The sequence below is a fragment of the Phacochoerus africanus genome, chromosome 9, assembly GCF_016906955.1.
Source record: "Phacochoerus africanus isolate WHEZ1 chromosome 9, ROS_Pafr_v1, whole genome shotgun sequence".
NCBI lineage: Eukaryota > Metazoa > Chordata > Mammalia > Artiodactyla > Suidae > Phacochoerus > Phacochoerus africanus.
Genome location: NC_062552.1, coordinates 106,214,446 through 106,235,305, shown reverse-complemented (window position 1 = coordinate 106,235,305; position 20,860 = coordinate 106,214,446). Strand labels below are relative to the sequence as shown.

At 36.5% G+C, this 20,860-nt stretch overlaps 1 protein-coding gene across 5 annotated transcripts in view; it reads left to right on the top strand.

Annotated features, from left to right (window-relative positions):
* Positions 1-20,860, top strand: part of CEP128 (centrosomal protein 128) — a 424,380-nt gene that overhangs the window by 145,901 nt on the left and 257,619 nt on the right. For all 5 annotated transcript variants that reach the window (XM_047795264.1, XM_047795267.1, XM_047795266.1 and 2 more), the window contains 3 exons: positions 2,131-2,481; positions 10,130-10,780; positions 17,317-17,481. In XM_047795264.1, coding sequence (XP_047651220.1) covers positions 2,131-2,481; positions 10,130-10,780; positions 17,317-17,481 — 1,167 coding nt within the window. The remainder of the gene's footprint in view (positions 1-2,130; positions 2,482-10,129; positions 10,781-17,316; positions 17,482-20,860) is intronic.

The window sequence follows — 20,860 nt, the reverse complement described above, 5'->3', positions numbered from 1 at the left end:
TTATCCCTTGAACAACTTAAGTGTCCAGTAAACTTCAGTAGTAGTTATTATCATTATAATTCCTAGCTCCTTCTCATTTAGATTTTAGCTCATAGGTCACATCCTAAAAGAGACCCTCCCCAGCTACACTGTAGAATATGGACCCGTTCAGTTACCTGTCCATCATATTTTAGCACCTTGCCCTATCCACTTTGCCCTATCACGCTGCTGTGCAAATATCTCTCCATATATATTATTAGCTTCTGGTGTTGAAGCCAGGCCTTATTAATCTTTCTGTAAACTATGTGCCTAACACATAGGAAGTGTAACCACTCTCCCAAGTGTTTGTTGTGGGGGGAAAAGGTATCTCTCTGTTGATGTAGAAACGACATGAATACTGCTTGTTAATAAAGTTGATTTCTGGCATAGTGGTAAAACTTTTAGATAAGGGCAAAAGCATAAACCACCATCACTAAGGTCTTCTGATCTCATTTTAGAATTTTCCACACAAACAAGTGCAGAGTTCTCAATTTACTATTTTGTTTGGGTGGGTAAGGGAGTGACTCATCTCTTCCAGGCTGCATTGAATTTAGCAGACTGAGCACACACAAACCCCTTGTTTTTGAGGCATTATTTTAATTTTGTTGCTATCATGTCAAACCATGACTTTAATCATAAGAGAAATAATATTTAACTTTATTTGAGCCACAGTTCGGGGATAATGCATCTAGAACTGAACATACTGCTATTAGAGCTAGAGGAGGTTGGTAAATGTTTACAATCTCTATTTGTAGGTGCTTTAGTACAGTACAGATGATATTTATTATTTGTCCAGCTCACAGCATCATCTTAGCCTCCTGGAACCACACTCTTACTTGGACACGACTTCCATGTTACCCCCTTTTAACCGCAGGTGTTTGGAAACCAAGGCTGGTGAGGGACAGCTCAGGAGAAACATTGTAAGCACTTAGTCCTTAACTTGTCACTCCTTTTCAAATCTTTACAAGAGTGGCTTAATATTAATGTTATAACATTCTTTTATTTGTATAAAATGTTACGTAAAAGCAGTATCCTCTGAACTCTTGTAGAGGTTAAGAATTGATCTTTTTCCATTCTTCTCAAATTAAAGCAACATGAATCATGATGATTTAGTGTAAGTTCCAAATGTATTATTGACCAATTCTGGTTTAGGGAAGCTAGATTTTAAGAGTCCAGGTCCTTTTCTTGATTAGGTAAGTATTCCATGTAAACTTAAGTTTATTTGAAAATCTACCCTGCAGTGATTTATGTAAGCTTGAAATAAGATCATTAGCTTATAAAATTTGGTTGATTTAGCTGGAAATAACTTATCTATAAATCCTTTATTGAGGGTTTTTTAAATAGACTTTCACATATTTCACATTATATTGTTATCTCTACAGATGTTTCTACCACTAGTGCTCATTTTTTGTTACAGATTTTTATTTTATTATAGCAAAATCTTATGTGCTGCCAGAAAGTGAAGCATTACACATGATTACACATGATTGCTTGTGATAATCCGACAAATTTTAAAACACTGACATTTCCTCAAATTGTAAAAAACATGAGGTTCTTACTAAAGTAATGCATATGGTTTTTCTCATTTACAAGGCCTTCTATTTTAGTGAGAGTCACATGAAAACAAAACAAAACAAAACTGTATTTTTCCCTTTCTGGATATGAAATAGTCTACAGAAGAAAATATTATTATAAAAATTTATTCTCAATTAATGTAATCATAAAATACATGGAAATGGATTGTATTTTTTTTTTTTTGGTCTTTTCTAGGGCCGCTCCCGTGCCATATGGAGGTTCTCAGGCTAGGGGTCTAATCAGAGCTGTAGCCGCCGCCCTACACCACAGCCACAGCAACACCAGATCCGAGCCACATCTGCAACCTGCACCATAGCTCAAAGCCAGATCCTGAACCCACTGAGCAAGGCCAGGGATCGAACCTGCAACCTCATGGTTCCTAGTTGGATTCATTAACCACTGAGCCACAATGGGAACTCCTAAATTGTATTTCTAGATTGATTGCTAATTTGGTTGATATTAATGATTCTTCTTTGATGATACACATCTAATTTTGTCAAGAATGAGTTCCTGATGTTTCACTTGCTTTATTCCTAGAATTTAACGTGTGAATTAGAGAACAAGGAAAAACAGCAACTACAGATGTTGGATGAATTGAAGGAGATCCAGAGTCACTTTGAGACGTGTGACGCCAGACGTAAGCGAGCTGACCTCCAGATCTCAAAGCTGACTCAACATGCTGAGGATGCAACCAAGCAGGCTGAGCAGTACCTCACGGAGTTCCAGCAGTCAGAGGCCCTGAGACAGGAGGCAGAGAAAAGGAGAGAAGAGCTGAAGGTGAAAGCTCAGGAGTCTATTAGGCAGTGGAAGCTTAAGCACAAGAAGTTAGAGCGAGCACTGGAGAAACAATCTGAAACTCTTGATCAACTGGCAGAGAAGAATAATCAGGTATAAAAGCCAAATGCCCAATGAGTGATTTTTGCTATGACCAACCATTTATTCATTTGTCCTTTGAACAAACACCTCAGTGCCATATTGTTCGTAGAATAAGGTATTCTTGATGAAAGAGTCTTTGTCTTGACTATTTCAAGGTAAAAAGAAATTTCATTTTTTTAATCTTGTAAAAGCCTTCTTAATAGTTTAACATTCTGTAGCTTTTCAGAGTAGGTACTTAAAATAGATCCACTCCCCTCCTACACTTTAAATTTCAATTCCCTAAATTGAAATTATTCTTTAGTATTCAAATGGAAGGAAATCACAAAATCTTCCTTAGCATTGCTGTATCCTCCAATGCATGTATTTGAAAATTTCATTTTTTCGTGTATTTTAACTTAAGTATTGGTTAGAAAGAAGCATTTAAAATGCAGTAGTTTCTACTGGACTTTTTTCTGGCAGCAACTGTAAGTTTAGTTAAGTGAGTGACATTTGATAATCTCACTGAGCGGTATTGTCAGATTCTAAGCCTCTTTAAGACTTTGCGCTTCTTCGATAGCAACAAAAAGTATTTCACTGATCTATGTATGCATTTCACATCATCTTTTCTATTGTATCACTTTAAATGGATTTTAAGCTCCTATGTTGATTTTCAGCTGTATCTCTGCATTGCATTAAACCCAGATGTTTGTAAGATAATAAGCAGGAAAGTCATGATTGATTTATATCCATGTATAGTCTTGGTTTATGACTTCTGCTTTGCCATTTGTCACTTGTCAAGAACTCTGCACATTCCAGAAAAATAATCATTTGGATAAGTTGACTTTCTTTCAAAAGTAAGCAAAATGTAGGGCAATTATATTTATAAAATCAATTGTCAGCACTTAAGAGTGACAGATGCTTATTTCATGACAGATCAGTTGTCCAGAAGATGCTTTAGTTTTTACATACAAATTTCTTGGACGTATAGAAGATGGAGGAAGTGATCACTGCACTCACTGTGGAGTGCTTTTCACTTTAACCCATCTGATGCTTACTGGGTGACTGGTCGTCCCAAGGTAAAGGTAAAGCAGTTCTAGAGCTTTCTGGCTTGTATCTGAATTGATTTGAAATTGTTCTACCTTGATTATTCTGTTATCAGCCTGGTTTGGCAATAAGTTCAAGGAACCTGGCTATAAGTGAGGTAGCTAGAGATTAGAGTGGTTGGAGGGATTAATTGATTGAGAACCATCTGGGAATTTTACTTAATTAGAGGAAATTAGAAGGGTCCCTGTCATCAGACAGTATCCTAATCCATGGTGCTGAGAGTTTTCTTAGATTGAGCTTTTCAGAATATTAAAAATTGTTAAATAGTCATTTCCCAGAATACTCTTGATAAAATTATTTTTATCACTTAGCATTGCTAATGATAAGCAAAGAAGTAGTTTTAAAGTGATTGCCACAGTTAGGGTAGTATTACAATTATCACAGCAGGCATTGTAATTTCCACTTTGAAAGCCTTAAAAATTAATGCAGCATGTCACAGTTAGAGCAATGGTTAATCAAGGAAGAAAGGGTAACAGATATTTCACTGCAAATTCAAGTGTCCAGTAAGTCTGTGATGTGGAAATACATTGTAAATAATTTTGGAAAAAGGATATTTTTTAATATATTATTGAATAATACCTCTAAAGACTGTTTAATTTTTAATAAAATCACAGATAGCTTTAAGACATTAGTAATACTGCCTACTCCTTTTTTGTTTGTTAGGACTAATTATTTTCTGAAAGTGACTCCAGAGTGTATTTGGAAGTATATGTTCAAATAAAAAGGATACTGGCTTACAAATAAAACACATTATAGTTTAACGAATGAATTAATTGTTTAATAAGTAGCCTTGTTGAGCCATTTTATATGCTCAACAGATGCAATCTGCATTTTCAAAATAGTTCTATGCTTCCGTTTTTCTTCCAGCTTTATTTGTTTTCTGCTTCAAGATGTGCCAGTTAAAAATTCATAAGAAGTCCAGAGGCTTTTATTCTCTTAAAAATTGCTCCGATTTATTTATTTTTCCTGCTCTTTACATTTTTGAATCTTGGTAAGATTATCAGATATATATCATATTATAAAACTGCTTCATTACTATCAAACAAACAGCATGTCATTGCAGGAAAAAACCAAAAAGGTCAAAATGTATACTCTCCTCAAAAGACAATGGCATGGTTGTTTTTTTTTGGTTTTGTTTTGTTTTGTTTTTGTTTGTTTTGGAGGGGGCTGCACATGTGCACATGGAAGTTCCAAGACTAGGGGTCAAATGTGAGCTGTAGCTGCTGGCCTACACCACAGCCACAGCAACACCAGATCTAAGCTGAATCTACAACCTACACCGCAGCTTACAGCAACTGAGTTAAGGGATTGAACCCACGTGCTCATGGATACTAGTTGGGTTCATTACCACTGAGCCATGACAGGAACTCCAGTGGCGTGGTTGTTTACATCAGAGAATCATGATATTCTTTGGAGATACGAAGATGAATGCATAATGGAAGACCTAAAATTCTGTTGATATAAATAATCATAAATTGTGATATTTTTGCCTTTTAAAAGTGTTTTTTTGAAGTATTGGTTTTTATATAGGCTTTGAAAATGATAAAGGAAAAATTTGAAATTGGATTGTGATTATCGTGTATGCTCTTCTCAATGTTTCCAAATTCATATATTTTTTTTAACATGGATAATGGGAACAATTCCTAGGTTTTATTTTGTCTTGCTTTTCTTGTTGAATTGGCAGAGTAATTGGCTTGCCCAGGTATTGAGCTTTTTGCTTAATAATATTTGGCCTCAAGAATCTTAAACTGCCATCTTTTCCTTCTGTGTATTGCCTTCATACTGAGGGAGATAAAAGAGCTATATGCTGTGTTTAATGTCTTTTAAAATTTGAATTTATTAATGGTTGAAAAGTAAGAAGGAATGCTGCTAAGTGCATAGTTTTTTAATGTGTATGCAGATCTGTTATATGTGATTTAAGAAAGACTAGAGTACTGATATATTAGTACGATCTAGCAGTCTTTCTGCATGTTCTCTCATATGTGGAAAGAATTTTTTTTTCTTTGTAAAATTGTCTTGTTTACCTTTTAGTTAATTCAAAAAAACTATTTATACTTGGTATTCAGGGCTTTGAGGAGTTGGTTCTTGTTGCTATAACCACCGTGGTTTTAGGCAGCATCATTCTTTTGGCTTCACACAGCCACTTTCAATCCTTATTTCATAGTCTTCCTTTATAACTCTTCTTCGATGGGAGCAGTGTTTGTTTGGTTAGAACATTGTCTTCCCATTGTTCCTGACTGCTACTTATTTTTCCATTACACCTCCACATTTCCCAAGGGTTTTCACACCTGGCTTCTCCTCAGCCTGTTTCATCGCATGTAATTCTTGCCATTATCTTTGGTGATCTCATAGTTCAAGTCAACAACCCATTGAACTCTGTATCCTTATACTTCACTGGTTTCCTACTTTACAGTGACCTTCAAGTCACTCTGCAACTAATTTCTGTGGCTAAAATTTGTCATCATCTGTAACATCAATCTGTGTTGAAATCTTTAGTTCTGAAATTTTGATTTGTGATTGTACACATTTCTTTTATTCTCTTTTCCTTTTTTAACCATTGCCATCTGATTTTGATCTTTCCACATTCCTTTGGTTGACCAGCCATTTCCTGGAATCAGTTTTTCCCTGTCAGACTGGACTTCATGAAAAGCTAATCTGATGATGACATGTTTACCAGCACCTTCAATTTCTTGTTTCTACCTCACACATTTTACTAATCTTCAATCTGGAATCCAACTCTTCACTTTTTCTATTCCTGCTCTTGAGTAGTACTAGCAAAACTTGCATGGAACTGGCTCTTAGAGTGCCAATTCTGTTAAAAAAATTAATGCAGGCCAATTACTAGACATACAGCCCTCTTCTAATCAATGAAGAATGAACTATGAAGTCTGTTGGCCAGCTTCTGGTAAACGTTTACTCACTCCTAAAAAAAGATAGAATAGAAGGGAAATGTTTTCCTTCCCTGAATAATGTTGTATTTGGCTGGGGTACCAGAAATGGCTGAAGCTGTCTTGCTATGGTCCAGAGAATGAAGCCTTACTCAGAGGAAGGATATTGCTGAGAGAAAAGCAGAAAGGTGGGCCTAGAGCTTTGACAGACTGTGTCTAGAGCAGTTCTGCCCGGAGTGATAGTAAATTACTTTGTAGTTTAAACCAACTTGAATAGAAGTTTTCTCTTATTCTCAGCAGAAGAAATTCAAGCTGATGTGAAATATTAATTCTAGGAGTAAGGAGCTAAAAGTTAACCTAAAATGTAGAATTGACTAGGTTGAGAAGAGGGGTGAGAACAGGGAGGCTCATACTTTTCTGAAGGGAAAATTGGAAAACCTTACTATGCTGTTATATTGGAAGTAGTTGAGCAAACCATCAGAAGTCATACCTTGGGATATTGATTCTGTGCTTCAGACATGACTAGTAGCGAAACTAGGATGTCAGAGTCTTGTGTACTTACTGCAGGTTTCAAAAAAAGTCCTAGAAGAGAAAGACAAGTACAGTTTGAATCCGGTCTGTCTCAAAGCAGAGAACAAGATTTTTTTTTTTGCGGGGGCGGGGGGGGGGGTGTTTACTGAAAATCTTCAATGTGTAATCCAGATGTACTGATTCTGATAATTTGAAGTCTTTCAGGGTTGGAAAAGCCAAATTATCTATCCATGCCGAAGTTAGTCCAAGCCAGAGAGGGAGGTAGGAAACTTAGCAGAAATACAAGTGAAGTAAAAAGAAACCTCCTTTCAGTACTACTGCTTAAGCATTCCTGGCCAGACTAAGGGGACCCATGTCCATTGTATTGACTTCTCTCAGGATAAGGACTATTCAATTGAGGGCCCATGGGAATGTCCAGGATGTGTAAGTGGTGGTTAGGACACTGACATTTTCAGACTCAGAGACACTGTCTAGATAAAAGTTTGGGGCTATGGCTACTAGCCAAGCATTAACCAAAGCAAACAGACAGAACTTACTTAGATTTTAGTATCTGTATTACCAACAAAATTCTGAACCTGACCAACATAGTCTGTAACTGACTACCCTAAAGCTGTCACTTTTATCATGAATTGAGGTAATGCCTGGAACACTGACGCTGAGGGCAAAACCAGCGGAGTTGTGAAGTAGCAGAGCCTGATCTTTGGAGGACTCATCTTAAACCACCCCATCTCTGGTCTGTCTGTCATGTGAGAAAAATAAATATTCTTGCTATTTAAACCAACTTATAGTATTTTGCAAAGACATTTTACTTGCTAGAACTTCGTCTTGAAAATATGATTTTTATCTGTAAGGCTACATGGAAGTCTCCTAACTTAGGGTAAGGGGTATCTATGTTTTCTCTTCCAAACATTAATCACTATATTAAAGTCACTTCCCTTCATTCTAATGTCCCTCCCACATTACCTTTTCAGCCAGGACTGGATTCTATCAGTTTTTGTTTTCCTTAGTGTGGTAAGTAGAGTGACTTCCCAAAGATGTCTCAACCTAATTCTTGGACCCTGTGAATATGATGAACTCTTACTCCCATGATTATGATATGATATATGGCACAACTGATTTTAAGATAAGGAGATTAGCTGGATAGAGCCCTTAAAAGCAGATGCATTGCTCTGGCTGTTGGGAAAAAGGGAAGTCAGAGGGATTCAAAACACAGGAAGGACTTGGTGTGGTGTTACTGGCTCCAGAGACAGAGGAGTCCATGAGCCAAGGAGTATGGGTGGCCTTTAGAAGCTCAGAAAAACCCTGGGCCAAAGCTAGCAAGGAAACAGGAACCCAAGTCCTAGGTGCATAGAACTAAATTTTGCTAATACCTAGAGTGAACTTGAAAGTGGATTCTTCCCCAAAGACCCCAGATAAGGGTCCAGTTTAGCTGATGTCTTGATTTTAGCCTTAGGAGATCCTAGGCAGAATGCCTTGTCAGGACTTACAACCTTTGAAAACAGTGAGATAATAAATGGGTATTTTTTTAAGACAGAGAGTTTGTTGGAATTTGTTACATTGCAATAGAAAAATAATACATCCACCCTTAGGCTTATCTTCATTTCTCACCATTTTCCTGCCTTAAAATCTTTTCTAAAGTGAACTCTTTCTTCTGTGTTCCAGAGTCTTTTCAATCCAGTGACATGTATCCCCTCTTTTCACAGTTTTGATCACTATCTTGCGTAAATACCTCCCCAAGATCCTAATTTCTCCTTGAACTTAAATTCCCCCTCCCATCTTTTCCATAAGTCTTCATTGCAACCCTATGAAGTAGCTATTATTACTGTCATTATAAAGATAATTTCCTCAAGGACATAAAACTGCTTTTGAACTGGACTGAGAATCAAATTCAGTTCTCTCTGATGAGAACTCAACTGCTTAATCACCACCTTTTATTATTTCTTCTGGTAGCTTCATGCTGTTTTTCCCTGTTAAACTGAGAGGGATTTGAGGAAACTTTTTTTGGCGTGATCGACTCATTACATTTTATCATGAATTGTTTCACGCTGAAGTATAAAATGTAAAGTGTAAAAATGCCTTGAAAGTATTTGCATTTTAACTCATTATTTCTAATTCTAAAATGAGAATCTTAATTTCTTTTCTGGGTTTAAGCCATAGCAGGCATCAGTAAATAAGTGCAGAGATGGTCTTGGTGCTGATGTTGGGGGAGGGTGGGCAGTTTCAGCTTCCTTACCTCCTGGCTTTTTCATTTGCATTAATGAGTGGTGAGGATTAGAGGGCTAGTTCTTGGCCTTCATACCTCATCGAAGCCCTAACCACCTAAAGAGGCTGGCAGAGGCTGTTGGCCTTCTGGTCCTTTGACTTTTCTCATGAGTTCCTTCCCAACCTCTCTTAATCTTAAATTAATCTCATTTCTACCTTTGTGGGAGTTAGGATTCCCTGTTACAGACCAGTGTTTCTTGGTACTATGGAGGTTATTTGATTAATAATGACTGATTGTACCATAATTGTATCTACATGCTTCCCTATATTGTCTTCCGTATCTTTTTGAGGTTTCTCCTTTTAAAAAGGGCCATTGAAATGCAAATCGTTATTTTAAGTAATAGTATTATTTCAACCTCTGGTAAAATATAAATGGAATATTTTTGTTTATTTTTTACAGCTTTATCTTTTGTTATTAAAATATAGTTGATTTACAATATTTCTTCAGTTTCTGTGGTACAGCCAAGTGACCCAATCACACCAGTTCCCTGTGCTGTACAGTAGGAGCCATTTGCCCATCTATTCCAAATGTTATAGTATGTACCACCAACCCCACACTCCCTGTCCATCCCACTCCCTCCCCCATCCTTAAATGGCATTTTTCCCCCATTCATTTGCTCAATTTTATCTTATATTTAAATAATTATTTATGATCTTGGATTGATATGTTTTGGGACAAAAATCTGAAATGTGTTTCAGTATGGTGCTACCTCAGAGTAATTGTATTTTTCTTCCTTTTTCTGGCCCAAAAAGTATTTTTCATTAAAAACTAGAAAAACAAGGTATTATTTGATAAATTTTCCTTTTCCTTGTGGAGAAGAAACTTTATTTTGTCTTCTGGCAGTGTCTGTGGTGAATTTTACAGTAATTTTTGTTTTCTGTCCCTAACTTGATAGATTCTAAAAGAAAAGGATGAATTGAAAAGCCAGCTTTATGCAGCATTACAACAAATAGAGAATCTTCGAAAGGAATTGAATGATGTGTTAACCAAGCGTGCCCTTCAAGAGGAGGAGCTTCACTGTAAGGAGCAGAAGCTAAATGATATTAAGTCTCATCAAGCTGACCTTGAACTAGAAGTCAAGGATTCCCTGGATACCATCCATAGACTGGAAGGTGAATTGAAAAAGCAGAGTAAGATTCAAAGCCAGATGAAAGTTGACAAAGCTCACCTGGAGGAAGAAATTGCAGAGCTAAAGAAGAGCCAGGCCAAGGACAAAGCTCAACTTCTTGAGATGCAGGAGGCCATCAAAGACTTGAGTGCCATTCGGGCAGATCTTGCAAATAAATTGTCGGAGGAACAGAAAGCCAGGAAAGAGGTTCTTAAGAACCTTTCTGACCTCAAGACACAGGCAAAATCTAAAGATGAAGAAACAGCTACAATCATCACACAGTTAAAGCTAGAAAGAGATGTTCACCAGAGGGAGCTGGAAGATCTCACATCCTCACTGCAGAGTGTAAAAAGTAAACATGAACAAAATATCCAGGAGCTGATGAAGCACTTCAAGAAAGAAAAGAGTGAGGCTGAGAGTCATATTAGGACACTGAAGGTACCTGCGCTGAATTATCCTGATGATACTAGAGGAAATTTTCTGGTGGCTCATGAAGTTAACAAAGCATAAACTTTTAGAGATCAATCTGTATTCCCAGGCACTGAAGGGAAGATAAAACTAACAATAAAGAGGCTTATTCATGCTATTTGGCCAGGTTGAAATGAGTTATAGCAGCCACCTGGGAGCACCTATTTCAGAGCACTGAAGCCCTTTAAAAAGAACATTTAGCTATTTGGGGAGTTTAAGAAAGACAGAGGTGGCAGTAAGTTGTGGACCTGAAACATGCCCTCATTCAGCATTTATGATCTCCTAAAATATAAAAAGCAAAGACTTGTCAAGGCCATAGGAGCTATAACTGTGGTCCTTATTAATATGGTAACTAAAGTGGATCAGCCTATGGATTTGGTAAACGCAAGGCTTTTGACATTTACCCCTTCTTTTCCAAATCAGAGTAGCCTGGGTAAATGGATAATTGAGATCTTGCATTTGGGGAAATAATTCTAGAATCTAATGATGGTAGCACTTACCACCATGCAGGAGAATCATTTCACAACATGATTGTCAGGAGTGTGGTAAATCTGTCCCTCCTTCCTGCTTTAGTTTTTCTGCATAGTACTCATCATCATATGGTATAGATTCCACATTATTTATTTTTTCTCCCTTTATTAATATGAAAACTCTATGAGGATTGGGATTTGATTTTCTTTTGTTTACAGCTATATCCCTAGTACCCAGTTCCTGGAACATTATAAATATCTGTTGAATAGGTGAATACAGGGATTTAAATCTTTGAAGATTAATTATAATTTTTTTCTCAAAATTCCTTGAAATGCATTTACCATAAAAATGTTTATGATAAAAGAAGAAATTATTTGAAATAGTTGCCATTTATAGAATGTGTTCAGCTATTTTATGAATTCTTCTCCAGTGCTATATGTATGACTGGCAGTAGCAGATTTGAGATCATTTAAATGGGGTGGGCAGAGCAGAATTGAGGCTGAAAGAATAGATAAGAGGCCTTTATTTCATGGAACCTAAGACACCCATCAATTGAAAGATGCATCATTGTTGTGTGCAACTAAGAAAAAAAAAATACTGCCTATGAAGACATGACTTGCTATATCACCTGTAAGACCATATCCTAAGACAGAAGGTAAAATATGAAAAAATATGTCTTGATATTGGTGAAATATGGCAGAGTAGTCTTTCAGAGTTGATGAAGACATAAATAAAAGTAAAACCAGAGATATGGAGGAGAGCTGATCATAAAGAAAATAAATAAAATACATATCATAAATTGATTGGCTGTGACAACAATAATAATACTAGCAGACCTTTTTCAGCATTTGGTCTGTGCTGGTTTTATTACTGTAAGAACTTTACACGTGTTACTCACTTAGTACCCATATCATCCCTGCAGATTATATGGTACTAATTTTTCTCTGATGAGGACATAGAAAGTTAAGTAACCTGCCCAAGGTCCTACAGCTGTAGAGTAGTAGAGACAGGGTTTGAACTCAGATAATCAAGTGCTTATCTTGATTTCCTAACCACATTGTGGTACTAGAGAAGGTTTAGAATCAAGATTGACTAGGAATAGATTTGAGTGAGTAGTTGGATAATGAGGCTATTTTTAAAGATGGATAATATAGACAGAATAGCAGATTTGTAGCAGTTTTTTTGTTGTTTTTTTGTGTGTGTTGAGTGAGGTAGAAGGGACCTTAAGCCTAACTGTAAAAGTCCAGGTAGAACAATTTTGTACATAAGGGGTTAGAAGTTGAGGAGGTAGTTGAGATTAAAGTTAAATGTTTAGGAGACAACAATCCATTGTTGGTAGTTGAAATCATAGGATTTTGGATGACATTATGCAAGGAGAAAGAAGAGGATGAAATTCTAAATCACTCCAGTGTTTAAGAGAAGAATGGAGAATTTCTAGCAAATAAAAATTAAGGACGATGTGTGAAGTAGGGGGAGAACCAGAGGAGAATGGTAGCTTCGAAGCCCTGCAGGACATTTTATGAAAGGTATAGTCAGGACTGTCAATGTGGCAAACAGGCTACAAGAACTGAAGAAGTGTTCATTCCATTGGTCACAGATGGGTGGAGAAGGTCCATGAGGAGATGTGAGGGGCTGGATCAGAAACAGAGTGGGTAGGATTTAGTAGGAGGCAAAGGTATATCTTTCACTGAAGGTTTTGAAAGAAAAGTAGGCTTGCATAAATTGACCAGGATGGACTAGGATTGCTGATGTGAATCTTGTCTGATACTCTCTTTCTTCCCTTGAAGAAGAACAGAGCAACAGTGAAGTAAGTTACTTATGGTGGCGAAGACTGCTGTATAAACTGCATGAGGCCAGTATAAACTGCATGAGGCCAGTCTGGGAGCACATAATGTACTGCCACGTGGCTGCTCTTTAAAAAAAAGTATCATGGGCTTATCAGACACAACTTAGAATAGATTTACAAGGAGATCCTGCTGAATAGCATTGAGAACTTTGTCTAGATACTCATGTTGCAACAGAAGAAAGGCTGGGGGAAAAATGTAATTGTAATGTATACATGTAGGGATAACCTGACCCCCTTGCTGTACAGTGGGAAAATAAAAAAAAAAATTAAAAAAAAAAAGATACAGGAAGCATAAAAAAGTATCATGCGCAAAGGGATGACAGAGTGGAAGGAAAGGAATCTGTGATCACAGATTGCTAATTTGGTTGGAATTCTTATATTAGAGTTGACATTTTCAGAGTTAAGGTCCAAGGAGTGGTAATGCAGTGGGTTGCCTATATGGAATGTGGGTGAATGTAGTTGGAATAGAATAGGTCAAATAACTTTGATGTTAGTTTGTGGGATAGATATTTGGGTATTTATGATGCTGTTGTGAAGGCATTAATTGATCACATGGCAAAAACCTCAGTGAAGAGGTCAGCTGCTGCCACCAAGGGAGGCAGAGTCAATGAGGAATAGTGTAAATCTCGAAGGAAGGTGGGGTGTTAGCAAGAGGATGAGTAAGTAATGATTTGTTAGGTCATGGCTTGAGAAATAGTTCTTTCAAGGAACTTGCAGTTTTCTTGGAATGTGGTTGAAACTACCCACTCCTTTTCTTCTCACTATTTCTGACCTATATATTTTGCCTCTCATCACCACTATTTAGGTTGTGTGAAACAGGAGTTTCAGAGGAGACAGTAATCCTTTAATAAGTTATTACAGACCTAAAATCACCTGTATAATAATACCATTTGCACATTGTAATATGCTTTCTTGAGAGGGCAATGAATTCACGAGGCACAGCCTGCTTGTCAGAAGCTGCATTTGCTCTTGGATGCACTGACATTTGAACAGCATATCATGTGTCATGGTAAATTGCAGGATGCAAACTGCTGATTTGGAGTATGGAGACACAGCTCTGAGTAGCCTCCCTTCTCCCTCTTAGTTTACTTTTCTACCCCCAGCTTCTCCCTTTCAACCTTCAGATACCACCAGATTGATTGCCTTTTTCAAAATAATGGCCAGAGTATGTTACTTCTTGCTCAGAAATCTTCAAAAACCATTACTTTCTCTGAAACAAAGTCTCATGATACGGTCCCACCTGAGCTGTTCACATTTGTAACCTTTTGTGCTCCCCAACTGTGCTCATACAAATACACACCCATTTCCCACACATCCTTTTCACTGCTTGCTCTTCATCGGGATTGTCTTTTCCCTCAGTCAGCAGAAGGAAAAATACTGCCTAATCTTCCAAGGCCCAATTAATTTTTCACTTCTTATATGGATTCACTGAAGTTGGAATATATCTCAACTGAGGTTGGGATAAATCTCTTGATGCTTTTTGTTTGCATAGCTGTTTGTTGGTGCCACCAGAACAACATGCTTAGATTGCCTTATCCTGGTTTATTTGTTGTGTGTTCATCTGTCTCCAGATGGGCAGGCAGCAGGTCTTAGCCATTTTTGTTTCCTCTTATGGTGTCTAGCATTATATTCGAGACATGGAGAACATGGTCTGTGGACACTGGCCTGGAATGTTTAGAAAGCTAGAAGTCAGAGGATTTGGTCCTGACCTGCTTTGTAATCTTTCTGGTTTGGATTTCTCTCTGTAATGTGGGAAAGTTGATTTGCTCATCCTTTCTTTAGCAAGTACTTTGTATTCATGTATAGTGAGGTGACAATAAAGCTTTAAGAAATTACTTATATGTAGGGAAGATATGGTTTAGAACAATTCTGTAGATTCTCTGAAAAATTTAGTTGTTTTTTTTTTTTTTTTCAATTTGGAAGGCTGAAATGGGGAGGAATGTTTCAGTCACTGTTTAATGTAGTGCAAAAGCAGAGTATCAGCTTAATGAACCAGAGATCATGAGAGCCCAGCACTTTCTATTTATTTATTCTTTATTTATTTATGGCCACATCCATGGCATATGGAGGTTCCCAGGCTAGAGGTCTAATTGAAACTACAGCTGCCCACCTACGCCACAGCCACAGCAATGCCAGATCCAAGCTGCGTCTGTAACCTATACACCACAGCTTACAGCAACACTGGATCCTTAACCTATTGAGCAAGACCAGAGATCGAACCCACAACCTCATGGTTCCTAGTTGGATTCGATTCTGCTGTGCCATGATGGGAACTCCACACTTACCTTTTAAATGGAATAAGTTACCCAAAGGAACGACTCCACCTCATGCTATTTTACTAATATAGTCCTGTACTTTTGATTTATTTATATGAATTAAAAAGAGTTGTTAATTGTCATCATCAAAGATTTAGTATACTGAGTTATGTATGAGAGAGCATTAGATAAATAGCTCTGTAAGTGTTATATTCCTTCATCTTTTGGCTTCACTGTTATTTATCTTTTTCTGGGTCTGATAAGTGCTAATACATACCCATATATTTTTTTCTCTGCACAAATTATATTTTTCCCCATTTAGACCTACGCTTCTCGTGCTTAAGTTTAACATTTTAATGAAATATTCTAGCTGCTTTTAATATTTGAAGGATGTTGGGTTATCACCTCTTGATTTCAACAGAAATCATTTTGTAGACGCTTTATTGGAATTGATAGACCAAGAGGAGAATTCTATATTTTTGCTCTTTGCTGGCCATATGACCTTGGTCAAGCTACCTAACTTTTTTATACCTTATCAGTAAAATGGAAACAATAATGTCTTTCTCTTTGACAGGGTTTTTATGCGTAAACCCTAAAAGCACTTTGTAAACCCTAAAATGAAATGTGAATGTAAAAATAAAATCATAACAAGAAGTAATTTTTCTTCATCAAAGTTAGGCATTAGTGTGCTGGTAAAAGTTTTACAATAGATTCTCCAGGGGTAAAGGGGGGGAACCCTGATTTGTAGCATTTGCCAAGTTCAGTGGTGTAGAAACTCTCCGCTTGGCTGATTTCAAGCTATCAAATAACATCACTGGAGACGACAGAGTTGGGAACTGTTAAACACATTTGATTCCTGAAAGTCTCTGAGCTGGTGTGACTAGTTACCATTGCAGGTTGCACCCAGCTGGTTTTTAAAACCTTATGATTATACATACATTTTAAAGGCAGTGAATCAGAGTAGTTAAAAGCATGCACAGTAGAGAGAATTCTTGGTTCAAATCCCTGGCTCTGCATTACTCGCTGTATACTTTTGGGTAAATTGCTAGTGTCATTCTGCTTCAGTTTAAAAAAAAAAGGGAGACAGTTACAGTATCTTCCTAGTCAGGTTGCGATGAGGACAAAATGAGGAAAAATTATACAAAAAGGTCTTATAGTAGCGCCCGACAACATATAGTCACTATTTACATGTTATTTTAGAAGTCTCTAGGTTCACACACCTGGCAAATTCTTAATTGAATCCCATCCACAGATTAGCCCCCCGCCCCTTTTTAAAGCTGATTCTGTTTATATATAATGAATGAAAACCAGGTAGTTTATTGCACTATTGGTAGTAAAATAATGACTGGTAAACTCTTTTTCATATTATTTGTGGCTTTTTGGCTGCTACGATTCATAATCTTTTTAGCTCCATAAGAGTGGTATTAATAATTACATTGTATAAAAAGGACAATTTTTTTTTTTTCATAAAGACAAAGTTGCTTGTATAGGAATATTGTTAAGCTCCTTTTATAGATGAGGAAATGGATCAGGCAGTATTATCCCAGAGTGTGTCCTTTTAGGGACATTTCTATAATAACCCTTCCCTCTCAGCAGTTAGTGTCCCACCTTTGAGTTGTATGTTCCCCTACTTGCACCTTTATTAAACACTTCTTATTTATTGTCAAAATTGATTTTTGCCTCTGTCTCTTTTACGGTTCATGCCTGTTATCTTCAGTACCTAGCACAGTACTTTTCCCTTCTTAGTAGGCGCTCAGTGAGTGCTAACAAGTGATTGAACACATGCAAAGAACATTTCCTTTGCGTGTATTTGCAAAAGCTTAGAGGTAGCAAAATCCTGACATATTTGCCCACTGATATAATGTGGAATTTGTTTTGTGTACAGTTTGGCTGTGGCCAGTGGACTTTCTCTTTTCTCCTTTTTTTTCCCTCAGGCAGAAAGCTTAGAAGATAAAAATATGGCTAAAGTCCAGCGTTGTCAGCTAGAGAAGTTGAAATCACAGTATGACAGGCTGACAGAGGAATTAACCCAGAATGAAAATGAGAACAAAAAACTGAAGCTAAAATATCAGTGCTTGAAGGACCAACTAGAAGAAAAGGTAAAAACGTGAATGAATTGTAATTTAAAATACTTATTTGAATTTCTTCTAGAGCATAGTTTATGTATTAATAAATGCTAATTGCAGGCTTTCATAGGAAAGTTGTATTGGTGCCAGAAAAAGTCATAGACATTTATTAGAATGCTGTGATTTTTATTCTTTCAACCAACTAGTAACCTTCTAATACTTTTGATTTTAGATTTCTTCTGGATCTTAAAATTGGCATTTAGAGGCAAGGTAGCAAAGAAAGGAATTATGGCTTATTGAAGACCTACTCTAAGTCGAGTATTTGTGCCACCTGATAATATGTATGTGTATTAATTTAATTCTCAAAACTCTTTGGGTTCGATTTTATTGATCTCCTTTAACCTGTGAAGAAACTGAGGTTCAAAAAATATATATGAGAGTTAAGTGGTCACTGTGTGTAAGACACTTTTAATGTTCATAGTAACTTTTGAAATCGAAGCTATTATGCTCATTTTTGCAGTTGCTGAGACAGAAGCTTAAGAAGATTGGCAGCCGTGGAACATCCCCAGCAGGCTTACTGCTTTTCTGTCAGTAGATATGTACATTTTGCGGGGTGTCTCCTATATAGCAGGCATTGGGTAGAATGCTAGGGGCTTTTAGAGAGAGAGTCACTACTTTTGTGGCAAAAAGTCAACTAAGAATAGAAGACAAAATATTTAAATTTGCTTTGTTTCTTTACCAAGGTCCTAAAAGGATTTGCATTCTAGTGTGTTAGAAGTCAAATATAAAAAAGACTGTTAACATATGGATAAAAGTATAAGGCAGTGTAGACTTGGCTAAGTGAAGCCTCTACTTGACAAGTGTTGTTAATTAATATATGTGATGAAGGAACTATCACTGGGTGGAGGGGGGATCATAAAACTCTTCATAAACCTCAGAAGGAATTTTAGTAATGCCTTGCTCATATTTTCCTTTTTTTGTTTTTTGCAGAATTCACTGTATTTTTTACATATTTTTAACCTTTCTAGTAGTTAATAAAATCAAGGAAATAAAATGTAGTTAGTTTGGAATTTATCATTAAATGTGCTTAAGCTGCTAAATTTAAGCCTTGCAGTTGCAGTTTGGTTCTTATGTCATGCTTTTCTGTAATAATTTTTGTGTACATGATTGTTAAATACTTTTGATTGACTTAGCTGTTTGTGTTGACCTGTTCTTTTAGTATAGTTAGCTGTGAATCAAAATTTCTTTGGGTCAAGCCACCTACAGATGGGTCCTTTCTCTTTGGGAGGTAGTGTAGCAGTAGTGGCTATGGGTAGAGCTTTGAGTATAACTCATTTGCTTGCTGTGTGGCTTAAGGAAAATTGCTTAAAACTCAGTTATATTATCCTTAAATATAATGCCTCTATTACAGAATTAGTTATAAAAACTTATATGAACTACTTGACAGAGTATCTGATACCTGATAAGCTATCATTGAGCAGCTGCCATTATTTTGTTATTGTTATGTTACCAAATAGATACCAATTAATGGTTCAACCAAGCGGTAAACCAATCAACAAGTATTGGTTGATTACCTAATAAAGGATTAAGGGCCTGGGAACTGGGAGTAAGACTTACTTTAGGACTGTACTGATTGGAAGTTTAGAGCCAGATTGTGTTGAATCACTTGAGATGAGGGTCCACAAAGGAGGTGCTGATGTTACAAGAGCTGGCAGTTCTATAACTAGATGATGTTGAAGGCATGTGTGTAAGTAAACCAAGCAGGTGGGCAGTTTTGTAATTATGTTTGCAATTTGAAGACAGGAACCAAATCTCGTTTTTCTATTCCCAAGACCAGGCGCAGAGCCTGACACTCAGTAGGTAATTTTTAAGTATATTGTTGATAAAGAGATATTTGTGTACACAAATGTGTAAACACATTTAATGTTTACATGTAGATAAAGAAATATGGGTAACCTATGGATATATATGTATACACACACATATCCACATAAACATTCATTCTCTCTCTCTGTGAGTGAAGAGAGTGTGTGTGTGTTGGCCAGACTAGGGGAAATCAAAGCAAGAAAACAGAAAAATATGCTTTTAGTGAAACAAAGCCTATGACTTACATCTCAGAAATTTCTGCCGTCTAAGCAATGCAGTGATCTTGATAAATGGATCCTCATGGATTGAAGGGGTTTCTAATCAAAAGGGTTTCTATAACCTTTTAGTATTTAGATTGGCCAGTATATAGATTATATAGGTTTCTGCAATACTTAGCTAACCCGTATAATACTTGTTTATTTCTGTAGTTAGACTGAATTTTCTTTAGAAGACTTTTTCTCTTATTAGTTATTTTGGGAGATGCGAATAGCTGCAATGAAACAGGGGACAAATTGTGAGACATCTAAGCCTGTTGGCAGTTCACAGGAACTTAAGTGTTGAATAGACTAGGATTTGTAGAAATGTATTTTTGTTCCTTCTCATGAAATCCTTTATTTAAATCATTTTTGAAGTGACACCTAGCAGCATATTTAAAGCTATGACCGTGTTGGATGAAAACATTTAGGCAATAATTTTCTTATGCAAAATGTGGCTCTTTAAAAAAAAAGGTAATTATAATTCACATTTGCAAGTGTAATTGTGATGCCCATTTTTACAGATGCTGGAAACTGAGTTTGAGAGTGTAGTATAGTGACTTGCCCAACATTGCATAGCTAGTGATGGAAACAGGATATGAGTAAGATTCCTTGTATTTTTTCCTTTATTTACTGCCAGTAAAATGACTCACATTTGTGTCTTTTCATTGAACTTTTAGTGTTGAATTTAAATTTAGGATTATTATATTCAACAGTTTAACATATCCTCTCTCTCTTTTTTTTTTTTTTTCAGTCTGACAAAATTTTGGAATAGTAGTCATCAATGATTTTGTTAGAAAAGTCTAATTAAAGCCTGATATTTCCACATAAAAGATATCTGTAGCTGGAAAAAATGAATCAGTGTTGTTTAATTTTGTGTTTTGTTTCTAATGTGACCATCTGTTTAGGATTGCCATTTTTCACGGTGTGGAAATATACATGTGATTATCAGATGTCTGTTCTGTTGACTACTTTGCAGAATCAGTTTCACGTTTTTTGCTAAGCACTCTTTGATAGTAGCAGGGAGAATTCTCTGATTTCAATTTTTTTTTTTCTGGAAGTATGAGAAAGAAATAGAAGCAAATGAGCTGTTGACTTCTAGTATTTATTTTAATGTTTACACTTTAGGCCATTTTTAGACAGACTATGCTCTTTCTTTGGTGCTCGGTCTATTTTAAATTGTGTGAGTAGAATAAAACAGTAGCTATCACATATTTATTTGGACTTAAACCAGATACTTTAAATAAACACTAACTAGGTTACTCTGAGTAATTTCCTGTCAGGTTTCTCTC